Source organism: Suillus subaureus (assembly GCF_016647635.1).
Source record: "Suillus subaureus strain MN1 chromosome Unknown BJ212scaffold_14, whole genome shotgun sequence".
In the NCBI taxonomy this organism is placed as follows: domain Eukaryota; kingdom Fungi; phylum Basidiomycota; class Agaricomycetes; order Boletales; family Suillaceae; genus Suillus; species Suillus subaureus.
The window spans coordinates 529,282-542,000 of NW_024538570.1; the positions used below are offsets into that span (position 1 = coordinate 529,282).

The 12,719-nt window shown below is 48.2% G+C and overlaps 7 protein-coding genes across 7 annotated transcripts; 4 read left to right on the top strand and 3 right to left on the bottom strand.

Annotated features, from left to right (window-relative positions):
* The first annotated feature begins 533 nt into the window (after nucleotides 1–533).
* BJ212DRAFT_157363 (ubiquitin-conjugating enzyme/RWD-like protein) lies at nucleotides 534–1,702 on the top strand. Its single transcript, XM_041342093.1, has 9 exons — nucleotides 534–642; nucleotides 693–774; nucleotides 828–841; nucleotides 899–991; nucleotides 1,046–1,120; nucleotides 1,172–1,200; nucleotides 1,352–1,496; nucleotides 1,547–1,599; nucleotides 1,663–1,702. The coding sequence occupies exons 1-8, from the start codon at nucleotides 616–618 to the stop codon at nucleotides 1,595–1,597; spliced, it is 516 nt and encodes a 171-aa protein (XP_041193629.1). The 5' UTR covers nucleotides 534–615; the 3' UTR covers nucleotides 1,598–1,599; nucleotides 1,663–1,702.
* A 574-nt stretch (nucleotides 1,703–2,276) lies between these two features.
* On the bottom strand, nucleotides 2,277–3,105 carry BJ212DRAFT_1270728 (thymidylate kinase-domain-containing protein; the record flags this gene model as incomplete). Its single annotated transcript, XM_041330912.1, has 3 exons — nucleotides 2,277–2,721; nucleotides 2,794–2,902; nucleotides 2,955–3,105. The coding sequence occupies 3 exons, from the start codon at nucleotides 3,103–3,105 to the stop codon at nucleotides 2,277–2,279; spliced, it is 705 nt and encodes a 234-aa protein (XP_041193630.1).
* On the bottom strand, nucleotides 2,973–5,345 carry BJ212DRAFT_1501159 (cyclophilin-like domain-containing protein; the record flags this gene model as incomplete). Its single annotated transcript, XM_041341584.1, has 13 exons — nucleotides 2,973–3,788; nucleotides 3,843–3,931; nucleotides 3,981–4,102; nucleotides 4,158–4,246; nucleotides 4,293–4,445; nucleotides 4,510–4,537; nucleotides 4,598–4,621; nucleotides 4,674–4,739; nucleotides 4,801–4,914; nucleotides 4,968–5,041; nucleotides 5,092–5,119; nucleotides 5,174–5,219; nucleotides 5,271–5,345. 13 exons carry the CDS (start codon nucleotides 5,343–5,345, stop codon nucleotides 3,254–3,256), a joined length of 1,443 nt encoding a protein of 480 aa, XP_041193631.1. The 3' UTR covers nucleotides 2,973–3,253.
* Nucleotides 5,346–5,480: 135 nt separating this feature from the next.
* BJ212DRAFT_1270516 (uncharacterized protein) lies at nucleotides 5,481–6,009 on the top strand (the record flags this gene model as incomplete). Its single annotated transcript, XM_041330897.1, has 4 exons — nucleotides 5,481–5,549; nucleotides 5,597–5,647; nucleotides 5,697–5,776; nucleotides 5,832–6,009. 4 exons carry the CDS (start codon nucleotides 5,481–5,483, stop codon nucleotides 6,007–6,009), a joined length of 378 nt encoding a protein of 125 aa, XP_041193632.1.
* A 686-nt stretch (nucleotides 6,010–6,695) lies between these two features.
* On the bottom strand, nucleotides 6,696–7,250 carry BJ212DRAFT_157562 (uncharacterized protein). The gene has a single exon (XM_041342141.1). It carries the CDS (start codon nucleotides 7,089–7,091, stop codon nucleotides 6,792–6,794), a length of 300 nt encoding a protein of 99 aa, XP_041193633.1. The 5' UTR covers nucleotides 7,092–7,250; the 3' UTR covers nucleotides 6,696–6,791.
* Nucleotides 7,251–8,309: 1,059 nt separating this feature from the next.
* On the top strand, nucleotides 8,310–9,244 carry BJ212DRAFT_1480441 (uncharacterized protein; the record flags this gene model as incomplete). The annotated part of the gene is made up of 2 exons (XM_041340087.1): nucleotides 8,310–8,397; nucleotides 8,463–9,244. 2 exons carry the CDS (start codon nucleotides 8,310–8,312, stop codon nucleotides 9,242–9,244), a joined length of 870 nt encoding a protein of 289 aa, XP_041193634.1.
* An 892-nt stretch (nucleotides 9,245–10,136) lies between these two features.
* On the top strand, nucleotides 10,137–11,896 carry BJ212DRAFT_1576823 (uncharacterized protein). The gene is made up of 2 exons (XM_041342173.1): nucleotides 10,137–11,619; nucleotides 11,672–11,896. Exon 1 carries the CDS (start codon nucleotides 10,324–10,326, stop codon nucleotides 11,617–11,619), a length of 1,296 nt encoding a protein of 431 aa, XP_041193635.1. The 5' UTR covers nucleotides 10,137–10,323; the 3' UTR covers nucleotides 11,672–11,896.
* Nucleotides 11,897–12,719: the final 823 nt, after the last annotated feature.

Sequence of the window (12,719 nt, forward strand, 5' to 3'; positions counted from 1 at the left end):
GCTCAAAGTGCGTAACGATGCAGTGGCTAAGTGATACTCGACAAGTATGCCAGGCTTGCGACCCACGAGTTATGCCCGAGTGTGCATGGCAGTTCGATAGGAACATTTAGGAAGTTTCCCTAGCACTGTTGGTGGAGATCATGTCAGGAGTCGCTTCACAAGCGTAGTAGTGTCTGAGTACCGTACCATAGAAACCTCTGAATCATCAAAATGAACCAATAACGCCCGTGGCATTTCCATGGCTCCTGCGAGTGCCATGTACATAGGAAACGCCACTGGGCCGCCGCCAGGCACGGATGTAAGAACGTTAACATGGCCACGTACTGAGCTCGCATTATTTCCCATTTTTGCGAAGAAGTAGTGCATGAATGCTATAGATCTGTTAATGTTAAAGCATGCCAGCTGGCACAGTGGTATACAGTACATGCGAATTACAAAAGCCAGCCCGTGAAAAACTGAAAAACTCCTAAAGGAAGCGTGGAACTTGGGAGAGATTGTTCGGGATATTTGCACTTATTTGTTGCATGTACTGGATGGTTTGGCCAGCATCAAGTCGCCCGCAGGCTCTCATCCACAACTCCTACACTCTCCACAGCCCCCATCGACCCCGCAATCATGGCAAGCAAAGCAGCCCATAAACGTGTAAGAACCCATATTTAACTCTCAAGATGTCGCTGATAAGTCAAATTCAGCTCGCTAAGGAGTTTGTGAGCATGCAGAAAGAGCCGCCCCCATTTGTGTGGGCAACACCAGACGAAAAGAACATCTTGACTTGTAAGTTTCAGTATCTTCCACGCGGAAGCATGCTTTTGAAGCGTTACATCCAGGGAATTACCTTATCGTGCGTTCTTTGAGCGGATAGCACCTTTACTATTGTTCAACAACTTCTGTCGTACAGCGCGGTCCTCCTGATTCACCTTTTGCTGGCGGAGAATATCACGGTGTACTCATTTTCCCCGCGGAATACCCCTTCAAGCCACCGGGCATCAAGGTGTGCTTACATGATCGTTATCTTCCACGACTTATGATGAATATGATGCAACAGATGTTTACCCCTTCCGGTCGATTCCAACCTGACAAGAAGATTTGTTTCTCCATGTCTGATTTCCATCCTGGTACCGTGCGTCCTGTTCAGTCATCCCAACAGTCATCATTACTGAATCATTATTAGTGGAATCCCGCCTGGAGTGTCGCCACGATGTGAGTGTCCCACTTGATTTTAACGGCCCGGTTTCTTTTTCTTCTCCGGACCCAGACATGATTGATAGAGTGGTATTTGATGCTCACGATCGTTGTCTTTTCTGTTCACCGACTTCCCCACCTGAGCGCTTACTCATCAAGATTTATTTAGACTCACAGGATTGCTGTCGTTCATGCTCTCCGACGAGATGACCACCGGCTCAGTGACGTCGTCAGATGGTCACAAACGAGCTTATGCTGCTCGCAGTCACTCTCATAATTTAACACAACCAAGATTTAGAGAAGCTTTCCCAGACGTGAGTGTCATATTTTGTATCTATTCTCGACGATACGAGAAGCCCGAGAGGGACAGGAGTACCGTTTCATTCGGATCAGAGTGTCATACCCAAGCTCCTGAGGGTTACTCGTTTCTGTCAGTGTCAACTTGTGCCTGGTTTGCTGACTATTCCGCGCTTTCCGTAGTACTGTACGGATACTCTCAGAGATCTACCAAATATGGGCGAGCAGGAAAGAGGAAAACCAGATACGGCAGCCACGCCCACTTCACCTATGAGCCCTAGTCCGTTTTCTCCCTCTATTTCAAGTTCTACCACAGCCATGCACCAACCGCAGGTGTGCGATAGACGACCAGCAGCACAGGCTCCCGCTACCACGACGACGTTGCACGCAAACGATGTCGTAAATACTAGTTTGACATCTATAAACAAGCCGATTACGACACCGCAGGGATGGACAGGGCAGCTGCGCCAAGTTTTGTGGGAGAAATGGAGATGGGGTGTACTGATTGCTTTCGCAGTCATCGTGTCGCGATTATCATCGAGCCCTTGACATACATCGAGGATTGGGGCTACCCTGTGCCCTTCTTTCATTTCTCATTTTTTTCATGATTGGATAACAATAAAGATATGGACCAATTGTATCATGTATGTATGAAGGATACATACTTAGGTATCACGGCTTTGTGTTACAAATTTCATCATTGAAGTGAACAGCTTAATGTTTTACCACAGAGCTGTCTCTTTCATCGGATGTTGGCATGTAATGTTTGCTAGCGACTATTCTACAAAGCAGTGCGGTCAGGTTCCACCTTGGGTATCCCGGCCCGGGATTAGACTTATTTCCCATAACCCACTGATAGATCCTTGAACGCCGCTGGCGAGCGGTTCCACCGCTTTCCAGAGCTCTTCTGCAACTTCTTCCTTCGTCTTCCCTGCATCAATCTCCACCCACTTGCCCTCACCCTCTTCCTGTACTGCCCGCCCAATTTTATTGAACACCCGCCTCACGCCTTTCTGTACTTCTTCTTTCTCGTACCTCTCGAGCCCATACCCACCCCTCGCAGCTGCGACATCTGGACTGATATTGAGGAATAGTGTAAGGTCTGGTGCAGGCAGTCCAACCTCGGGAGCACGACACCATTCGTACGATAGTCCCTTACGAGCTGAAAATGCGATACCAGAGAATGCATATCGGTCAGCAAGGACGGTCGTCCCTTGTGCAAGATGGGCTACAATTGTAGATCTGTGTGCAAAGAAACATGATAAATAGTGTCATCGAACGCGAAGAGATGGTAAAGGCAATGTTTGTGCTTACGCAAGTTCCCAGCGGTTAGCAGAGAAAAGCAGGTGAATGGCGCGGTCGTCTAGCTCGGACTCGGAACGGAGGTACGCGTCGATCATCTTCCCGATGGCTGTCGTGCGGTCTGGGAATGAATTTGTATTGAGTTTGAGTGGGGAATTGGATTGAAAATGTACCGGGGAACTTTAGCAGGACTACCTTTGGTGTTGTAGCCCCTGCATCTTGCCGGTCCTGCAGACGGTCGTGGAGGAGAGAGGCTTGAGTACTTTTTCCTGATCTGTCCAGTCCCTCGATGACAATGAATGCACCACGCTTTGAGCTTGACATGAGTGCTCTTGTAAAGTCGCGTCAGACGCGTTATGTGCGCGTTTGAATTGGTGATAAGATTAGATGATATCAGGTACGTAAAGATGGTCCAATCGCGCCAGTACACTACGAGCTCTGGAGCACAAAGGAAGCTGCAAAGGATGGGAAATTACCGACGGCCACGCCCATTCTTTCCTTTCATCGCAGTTCGTTTCCTCTCCCGCTCCTCTTCCCGTGCTCTCGCACCACGTTGACGAGGATCGATAACCTCATAATCTCTCTCAGCCTTCCTCGTTTCTTCCCCATCGTCCTTCGGGAAGTGCAGAGCGTGGCCAATGAATCCGCGGTCGTCATCCACTTCTATACCCGGATCTTCTCCACCAGGAACGGTTCCGCCTTCATTGCCGTCCACATGATCTTCCTCCTCTACAACGTCCTCCATCTCCAGGTTCGCGTTTGACTGTAACAATCCCCTAAAGCTATTCAAAGCAGCTAGGACATCGCCCTCATCCTTCCTTCCCTTCCCTTTCTTCTGCAATCCCCGCCCCTTGGAGTACTTGGCAAGTTCTTCCTCGAGATAGGACTTCGTCGGTTTTGTCTTCTTCCGTGCAGCTTCCTCGTCGCTATCCTCACCACCTTCTCGTTTGCGCGTCAGTCTGCGGATCTCGCTCTCCATCTGCTCGATTTCAGTGCGTCGGGCGTCACTATTGGAGTCACGCGTCAAATTGGAACGCAGGAGGTTATAAGATATTAAGAACCTTCCGGAAGCCTTCTCTTTCGCGTGTGTTTCACGGATTTTCTTGATATCCTTATCTGCACCCTCGGATTTACTACTTTTTGAAGGTTTCTCATGCTGCTGATAATCTTTGTCATTCCTTACTCGGTAGAAGCTGTACAGTATGTACCTTGGATGGTTCCTTCTCAGATGCACGTTCTCGAGGTGGTTCGTTGGATTTCTTCGGATGACCGAGGAGAGATTCTGGCATCGGAATGCCCGTGGCGTTAGGATTGTCGACCACTGCAACCTTCTGCTCAGCTGTAGTTTTTGAGTGCTCGTTGACGAGTAAACTCACAGTCGGGCCGTGCAATATTTTTCTTCTTGAACGCTACAGGCTCCGTTTCGCTATCTTGCTCTTCCCCAAAGCTCAAAAGCTTTACATCCCTTCGCAAAGTCAGTAAGACAAGCGTAAATACAATTCTTAACTCACTTTTTGGCACCTCTCCGTCGTTCGGCCTCTTCTCGTTCACGTTGACCAGCTTCTCGAGCTCGCTGCTGGGCACGCTTCTCGGCAGCAGTGATTCGGGGTATGATGTCTGGGAATGGGTTGTCGATTATTCTTATCGATTTGATTTTGGGTGGACTGCGTAATAAGGGCTAGTGAGCTTTGAGAGGAAAAGGTGGCCACAAGTTTGTGTCAAACCTACTACACGGGTCGTTCATTTTCGCCAATTTCTGGAAGGGTGGTGAACTAATGTTAGTTGACCAAGCCCCTGGCATAAGAGCGACACCTACCCATCTCTCCAATTTTCATGACGTCTAGGCCAAAATAAGTGAGAAATGTGAAACTATGTCTAATCTCCAAACGTACTATATACGGTGTCCCCCATTACCCTCCCGAACAAAGTATGTTTGCCGTGCAATTCATCCGCTCTGTCTATGCCAAAGAAATGACGTCAAGGTCTTCGATTACCAAGTCTCACTGAAATGTTTCTCACCGAGGGTAATGAAGAACTGGGAATCATTAGAGTTCTTCGTCCCATTGTTGGCCATAGCGACAAGCCCACGGTGAGCATATCGCAATCGCGGGTGGATTTCGTCCTCGAATGGTTCTTTAGCCGAGTATTATGACCTTGCATGAAGGCAAACCACAACAAGGACACACCTCCATAGAATGACTCCCCTCCTCCGCCCGTCCCTGTTTTGTCGCCGGTTTGGACTAGGAAACCCGGTACGATTCTGCAAGGAATTTAGAGACGCATTCCGAATACGCTGAGCAAGGTACTAACCTATGAAAGATAACGCCATCATAATAACCTATCTTCCGAATGAGCTGGGCACCTCGGTTTCAGAATAAATTCAATTGCTGACCTTCTAGCGCGAGTGCGATGAAGTTCCGGCATGTTTTTGGTGTTTCCTGAACTCACGCTCAACAACCAAGCCGGAGACACAAGAATACAGTATGCACCTTTGACCATAGCTCGATTTCGATTTCACCTGCAGTCGTGTCAATTACCACTCGTCCGTTTGTTGGGAGCGCCATTGTTGCTTACGAGGAAGGTCAAGTGAAGCTCTGAATCGTGCGCACGCGCTAAGTGGACGACCCTAAAAAGGGAATTGCACATGTGGGACTTGTGAATTTGTTAGATGAGGTTTCTGCACCAATTCTGCACATATCATGGGTCGGTTACGGAGATCTCGTACACACCATGCACAGCGCGACGTGCATCGAGCATCCCGTACAAGGGTATGCACCCGCTTTCTGATTTTTGGTCCTTTATTGACTCCCTATAGGCTCGCACAAAAGATCTCGATCAAATTCAGCTCATTGATTTAGACCCGAAGGTACTAAAAATCTCTTTAGCTCGTACATTCCATCTAAACTCTCGCATAGAATCGAGCTGCTCTCGAAGCGCAACCCATCGATCTCGAAAAACCTGGCCTTGCCCAGCATTACTGCGTTGAATGTGCAAAGTAAGTTGATCTGTTACCATACTCTTTTCGTCAACTTGACTATGTTGTCAAAAAGACACTTTGAGACTGATACCGCGCTCCGGTCACATTGGAAGGGCAAAGTACACAAACGACGATGTAAAGTTTTGAAGGAACCTGCATATACTATAGAAGAAGCGGAAAGAGCTGCTGGACTTGGGCGAGAAGGAAAAAGAACGCCGATTTCTGCACAAGTCATACCGACAGATTCCTAGGTGCGACGATCATGGTATTTTTTTTCAATACTCACATATGCCCCGCAGCGACCGACGTTGTGACCTAAGGATGGTCGTCCGTCCTTGTCTCCCTGGTTGGGAACTCGCCACATGCGATAGCTCTTTGGGCTATTGTGCCTCGACTCAGACATTGGTGTTGTCATCCAGTGTGTAGGCCCGGTATGATAACTGCGCGAGGATGATCAGCATGGAGTCAAGAATACATACATCGCTCTCTAGTTCTTGTTTGCTTTTCCGTCACCCCCGGTCGTGCTAAATCGAGATTCGCTCTTTCCCTGGTCCGAAAAATGACTTGCTTAACTGAAGATAAGGATTTCCAGGGACTGGTGTGAGGATGCCGCAGTGGACCGAAATAATCTCAAGCGCCTCGCGTTGTTTGACCTTAAACGACACGACCTATATTGAAAAGGTTTATTTGACAGTAAGATTGCATCAAGTTTTAATATTTCTCATGGGCTGACAGATAGAATCTTGGAAATAGACGCGAGCAAAGCCAGTTAACGCAGCATTGAGTCGTTGCTGCCTACTTGCCTTCTGTCTATATTCCCTCACAACGTTGATGCGATAGTAATGGTTGATGGCTTCTTCAGGTTCCGTAGACAGGTCTATCCAGTCTGTCAAGCCCGTCCTTCTCCGTAAGCTTTCTCAGCTACCGCTGACAAAACCATGGACTAGCCCAATTCCAATGCAGTCGTTATCAAACTGGCTGCTTCTTATACCACCTACATTCGCTCTTCTGTGCCAACAAATGAGAACTGATATTAATCTACAGTGAGGTTACGGTTGGCAAGTTGTCTGTAGTCATCCATCTCGTGGGCGTATCTTTCTATGCGTTTGCCACCACTGAACCGTTTTTCAGGTCTTGGACGAATTCTTAGTGAACAACTGGAAGAATCCGACCAGAGTCGGTGCATTCTCGACTTATGGATGCCGCCTCGAAGACCGTGTTGCGTTACAGGATTTTGACTCCTACTGGCTGGGATCATTTCAGCTCTCTCGCTGTAGGTTTTGAGCACTGCTTTGCTCGCCACCTGCTCTGATTCGCGCAACATGTAGCCCATGTATTATCGTAATGCGGCTGGTCGTTTATGACGTGACGAAAGTAGCAAGTTTAGGCAATATTGGTGAAGGAGCTTGGTCTGCAACACAGTTAATCTCGTTTAAACATCTTCGTTATATGAGTTCACTCCATCATGATATGCATCTAAGTTTGAAGTGGACGATACAATCTGCGGCCGACAAACACACCAGCGTACAGTTACGTAACTTACTTAATCAACTTTGAGTTGTCTTAGGACCTCGTCCTGCTGCAAGTAATTATTGAGGCCGAGTTCTCCGTCACGAGCGTTGAGGATCAACGCGAAGCCCACTCACGTCAACAATTCCACAGCGGACAGAGAGGCAGCGACATTTCCACCTCGTTCAAGTTGCCAGTGTCTGCTCGCTGGCAGTGTATCTCCATTATACCTGAACTTCGGTGGAAGATTTTCCGGCTGATCCATAATGCCGGCGACAACCATAACGCTTGGTGCTTGGGAAATAAGACACTCCTGGCGCTTGCCTTGACGTGCAAGTCATTCGCGGAACCTGCACTGAAGCTTTTGTGGCAAGACCTGCCTGGACTCGCACCACTTATCAAATATCTCCCGCGGAGCCTATGGAAACAGGTCGAACAAAAATTGGTTAGTCAAGCTCTGACTCATACTCGAGAGCACATCAGTTCATACCATTTGCCAGGAATTTCAAAGAGTCATGACCTTAGATGACTAGTCTATTTTTTGCAAATACAACCATCACGTCCGTTCACTCAGAACAGATGTCTATCCACTGATTGGTACTGAAATTTGGCATGCCCTTAACTGTCCTCCTTTCTCCCTTCCCTTCCTCCCAATCTGATATCTCACCTGGGATCGGCCTGGCAGCGAGGCATTCCTATGTATCCGGTTGTTTGTGTGTCCAAAAATAACGAAACTCGATCTCTATCCATACGCCTTTGGCCCAACCGAACACTCCATCTTGTCATGCATCTCGATGCTGTGCCCTTCTGTCTCTCATTTCGATTTTAGTTCAGTCGCAAAATCAGCAGAAGACCCTTCAACTGCATTACAAGGCTGGTCTCATCTAACCTCAGTGACCACTACGATAGTTTCCGAGGCCGGAATGCTACCTCCAAACTGCCTGCACTCCAATTTCTACGGGTCGAGTTACCTTCAACACCCATGTCTGTGGTTACGCAAAGGCTCTAGCATCCTATGTTCTGCGCGTTGGAAGAACCGAACATGGCAGGTAGCAGTCTGGTGCTCTTAGATGCTTTTCTCGAGAGATTTTTCATTGCTCCAAAAGCAATCTGCCTTGACATCGTCGGTGGTGTGGATTCCGCGCGGGCCCTGCCAGCTTCATTATCTCGTTTATCTGACGGATGTGTGCACTAGCTCACTGGAATGTATGGAGCTCTACATCGACGATCAATCGCGTCACCTCAATTAGAACTGCAGTTTTACGACCACTACTTGCCTTCCGCAATCTTCGTAAGCTCGACTTCAGAGCCTACCAGAACTATACTTTGCGATGGGATGATGCTGTCCTTTTGCAGATGGCGAAGTCTTGGCCCCTCCTGGAAGTGTTGCATCTCAATCGATACGACCATTCGAGTCGTGGAGTCACTCCCAGTGCCTTCGCCTCGCTGTTGCGGCATTGTCCCTGTTTAATATCGGTTGCCATTATCGTGAACTGGTCTACTATCGACGAATGTGACGTATCTCCGGATGCTCCTCACCGAGGATCTGCACACAAGGCATTATCTGAGGCATTCTTTGGCAGTCCAAGGATTCGCCATCCGACAAGGATCGCCGCTTTCCTTTCGGCCATCGCGCCCAATCTGGAGTCGATTGTTATATGGGACCCCCAGTTTGGTAGGGAACAGCAAGACTCTAAAAAATACATCAATAGGTGGAAATGCGTCTGTGATTTAATCAAGGCTTTCTCCGTAGTCTGCGAGCAGGTCAGGAGGATGGTGCTGAATGCAGGCGAAGGGGTTGATGGAAATGAGAGTTCATACAACCACCACGGAATCACGCAGCCAGCTTATGAGACCGAAAATGGCGATGCGGCGATTGGTGAGGGTGACAATGGTGAAGATGGAGAGGTTTCTGAAGAAGATAGTGGAAGCGAGAGTGAGTCAGAATATACGTCTGACGAGTCCTCGGAGGAGTGATTCAAAACATGTACTTTAACGTACTGAATTCTCCAGGTCTTGTGGGCTGTTTACTAGGCTTCAGACTATTGAAATCGAGTCTAGAATGAAGACGACAACAGCATTGTATCGGAGCTCCTCGCAGCTTTGTGTGCTCCATGGTCGTTTTCCCATGTAAATATATTTAGAATCGTGATAAATCGACAAACTGACTGAACGATGTGACACTTAACGAAGTTGACAACGTTGAATGTTGAACGTTGCGTTGAAGCTCAGTTGAAGCACACAGAACAAAAAGTAATCCATCGAAACACCAAAGAAACACTGTACATATAACTATTACGTAACTCGTACTGTAGATCATCATGGCCGTGCCAAAGTTCGGTCGTCTTGCACTCGCCACATGCATAGTACTTATGATGAAGGCCAAGTTCTCCGTCGAAAGTGTTAAGAATCAACGCAAAGTCCCAAAGTCTCACAGCGGACAGAGAGGCTGCGCTGTTTCTACTTCGTTCAAGTTACCAGCATTTATTTGTATCTTACCTGAACTTCGATGCAAGATTTCCAGCTGGTCCGTGGTGCCAGTAACAACCCTAAAGCGAGGCGCTTTGGAAATAAGACACTCCTGGCGCTTGCCTTGACATGCAAGTCATTCACAGAACCTGCACTGAAGCTTTTGTGGCAAGACCTGCAAGGCCTTGCACCACTTATCAAATGTCTTCCGCAAAGCCTATGGAAACAGGTGGAACAAAAATTGGTTGGTCAAGCTCGGGCTGACACTGAAAGCATACGAGTTCACATATTTGCTAGGAGTTTCGAAGAGTCATGACCTTAGATGACTGGTCTATTTTTTGCAAATACCACCACTATGTCCATTCACTCAGAACAGATTTCTATCCGATACAAGTTGGTGCCGAAATTTGGCGTGCCCTTGCATGTCCTCCCTTCCCCCTGCCCTTACTCCCCAACCTGGTGTCTCTTACCTGGAGCTCCAATAGCAGCGAGACGTTCCTACAGATCCGGTTGTTTGTAAGCCCCAAAATCACGATACTCCATCTCACTCCCCACACCCTTGGCCCATTTGAACACTCAGTCTTATCATGTATCGCAATGCTGTGCCATTCTGTCTCGCATTTTTGTTGCTGGCGTGTTCCATCCACAGAATCAGAAGGCTCCTCGGTTGCACTACAGTGTTGGTCTCATCTAACATCAGTGGCCACTTCAATACTTTCGGAAGCCACCATACTACACCTATCCAAGCTGCCTTCGCTCCAGTTCCTACAGTTCAAATTACCGTCAACACCTATGTCTGTGGATACACAAAAGCTGCAGCATCCTGTATTCTGCGCGTTGCAAGAACTGAACATAGAATCCAGCAGCATGGGACTCTTAAATGCTTTTTTCAAGAGGTTCTTCGTTGCCCAAAATCATTACCTCTTGAAATCTCTGTTGGTGTGGATTCCACATGGCCCTGCCGGCTTCGATCTCCCGCCTATCTAATGGGCGTGCATACGGCTCACTGGAACAGATGGAGTCTCAGCATCGATAATCAATCTGAAGGTTGCATCACCCCAATCAAAATTGCAGTTTTCCGACCACTCTGTGCTTTCCGCAATCTTCGCAAGCTTGAGTTCAGGGCCTACGACAACTATATCTTGCGATGGGATGACGCCGCCCTATTGCAGATGGCTAAGGCCTGGCCCCTCCTGGAAGTGCTACATCTCAACAAATATGACCATTCGAGTCGTGGAGTCACTCCAGGCGCTTTCCTTTCGCTGTTGCAGCATTGCCCGCGTCTAGTCTCGGTGACCGTTATTGTGAACTGGTCTACTATCGACGGGCGCGCTGTGTCACTGGATGCTCCCTACCGAGGATTTGCACATAAGGCAATATCTGAGGTATTCTTTGGCAGTCCAAGGATTCGCCATCCGACAAGGATTGCCGCTTTCATCTCAGTCATCATGCCCAGTCTTGGATCAATCGTTACATGGCACCCAGAATTCGGTAGTAGGAAACACCCAGACTCCGAAAAATACTCCACTAGGTGGAAATGCGTCCAGGACTTGATCAAGATTTTCTCCGCGGTGCGTGAGCAGGGGAGGAGGATGGTGCTGAATGCAGGCGAAGGAGCTGATGGAAGCGAAGGCCCATACAACCACTATGGAATCGCACAGTTCGTACATGAGCCCAAAAATGGAGATGCGGCGATTGATGGTGACAATGAGGAAGATGGAGAGGTTTCTGAAGAGGATGGCGGAAGCGAAGATGAGTCGGAATATATGTCTGACAAACCCTCAGAGGAGGAAAATGAAGAGAATGGCGGAAGCGAAGATGAGTCAGAGATATGTCTGACGAACCCTCAGAGGAGGAATAATGAATTGAGACATGGACGATAACGTACTGAATTCCCCGGGTGATTTTTTTTCTATACTCACATATACCCCGCAGCGAACAACACTGTTACCTAAGGATGGTCGCCTGTCCTTGTCTCGCTGGTTGGAAACTCCTTGCCACATATCACAGCTCTTTGGACTATCATGCCTCGAGTCAGACTCATCAGTGTCGTCATCTAGTGTGTAGGTCCAGTATGATAACTGCGTGAGGATTATCAGCATCGAGTCAAGAATACCATATGCATCGCTCTCTAGTTCTTGTTTGCTTTTCCGTCACTCCCGGTCGTGCTCAATCGAGATTCGCTTTTGACCCCTGTTTGCAAAACGACTTGCTTGCCTGAAGATAAAGATTTCCAGGGACTGGTATGATGATGCCGCAGTGGACCGAAAGAGTCCCAAGCGCTTTGCGTTGTTCAACCTTAAACGAAACGAGTCGGACGACATATATTGAAAAGGTTTATTTCGCAGCATTGAGTTCGCTGCCGCCTGCTTGCCTTGCGTCTATATTTCCTTACAACGTTGACGCGTAGTAATGAATGACTGATGCCTTCTTCAGGCTTCGTGGACAGGTTTGTCCAGTCTGTCAAACTGGTTCTTCCCAGTGGGCAATCATAACAAGGCCATGAACCGCCCGATTCCAATGCATTCATTATCAAACTGGCTGCTTCTTATGCCACCGCTGCCTTCACTCTTCTGTGTTAACAAACGAGAACTGGTACTAATCTATAGCGAGTTTGTGGTTGGCAAGTCGTCTGTAGTCCTCCATCTTGTGGACATATCTTTTCATGCGTTTGCCATAAAGTAAGACAGTGCATACTGGAGGGTGCGGGCGCCCCCTCACATCATTGATCATCAAGTGCTCAAATCCAGGGTCATGACAATCCGAAATCCACCCACTCAAGGTCTTTGCGGTAACAATCCTCTCAATTGTAGGGCATTCTCTCAGTTGAGACATTTAGAACACTCGGCAAAAATTGTGCGAACCTCGGGCATCGACGCCACAGCGTCGTAAAAGGCGCGGAGGCTGAGAAGTCCACCCGCCATCGACATGCTCACATGCACACTCGTGAAGAGGTTGGCATTGCTGTCGAGACTGCATAGGG

Bases quoted from the DNA above. Each gene is read 5' to 3' on its own strand.
- BJ212DRAFT_157363 (XM_041342093.1), top strand. From the start codon at position 616: ATGGCAAGCAAAGCAGCCCATAAACGT. The intron at 643-692 runs GTAAGAACCCAT...AGTCAAATTCAG, and splicing joins GCAAAGCAGCCCATAAACGT to CTCGCTAAGGAGTTTGTGAG. The intron at 1,121-1,171 runs GTGCGTCCTGTT...AATCATTATTAG, and splicing joins CTGATTTCCATCCTGGTACC to TGGAATCCCGCCTGGAGTGT.
- BJ212DRAFT_1576823 (XM_041342173.1), top strand. From the start codon at position 10,324: ATGTATCGCAATGCTGTGCCATTCTGTCTCGCATTTTTGTTGCTGGCG.
- BJ212DRAFT_157562 (XM_041342141.1), bottom strand. From the start codon at position 7,091: ATGGGCTACATGTTGCGCGAATCAGAGCAGGTGGCGAGCAAAGCAGTG.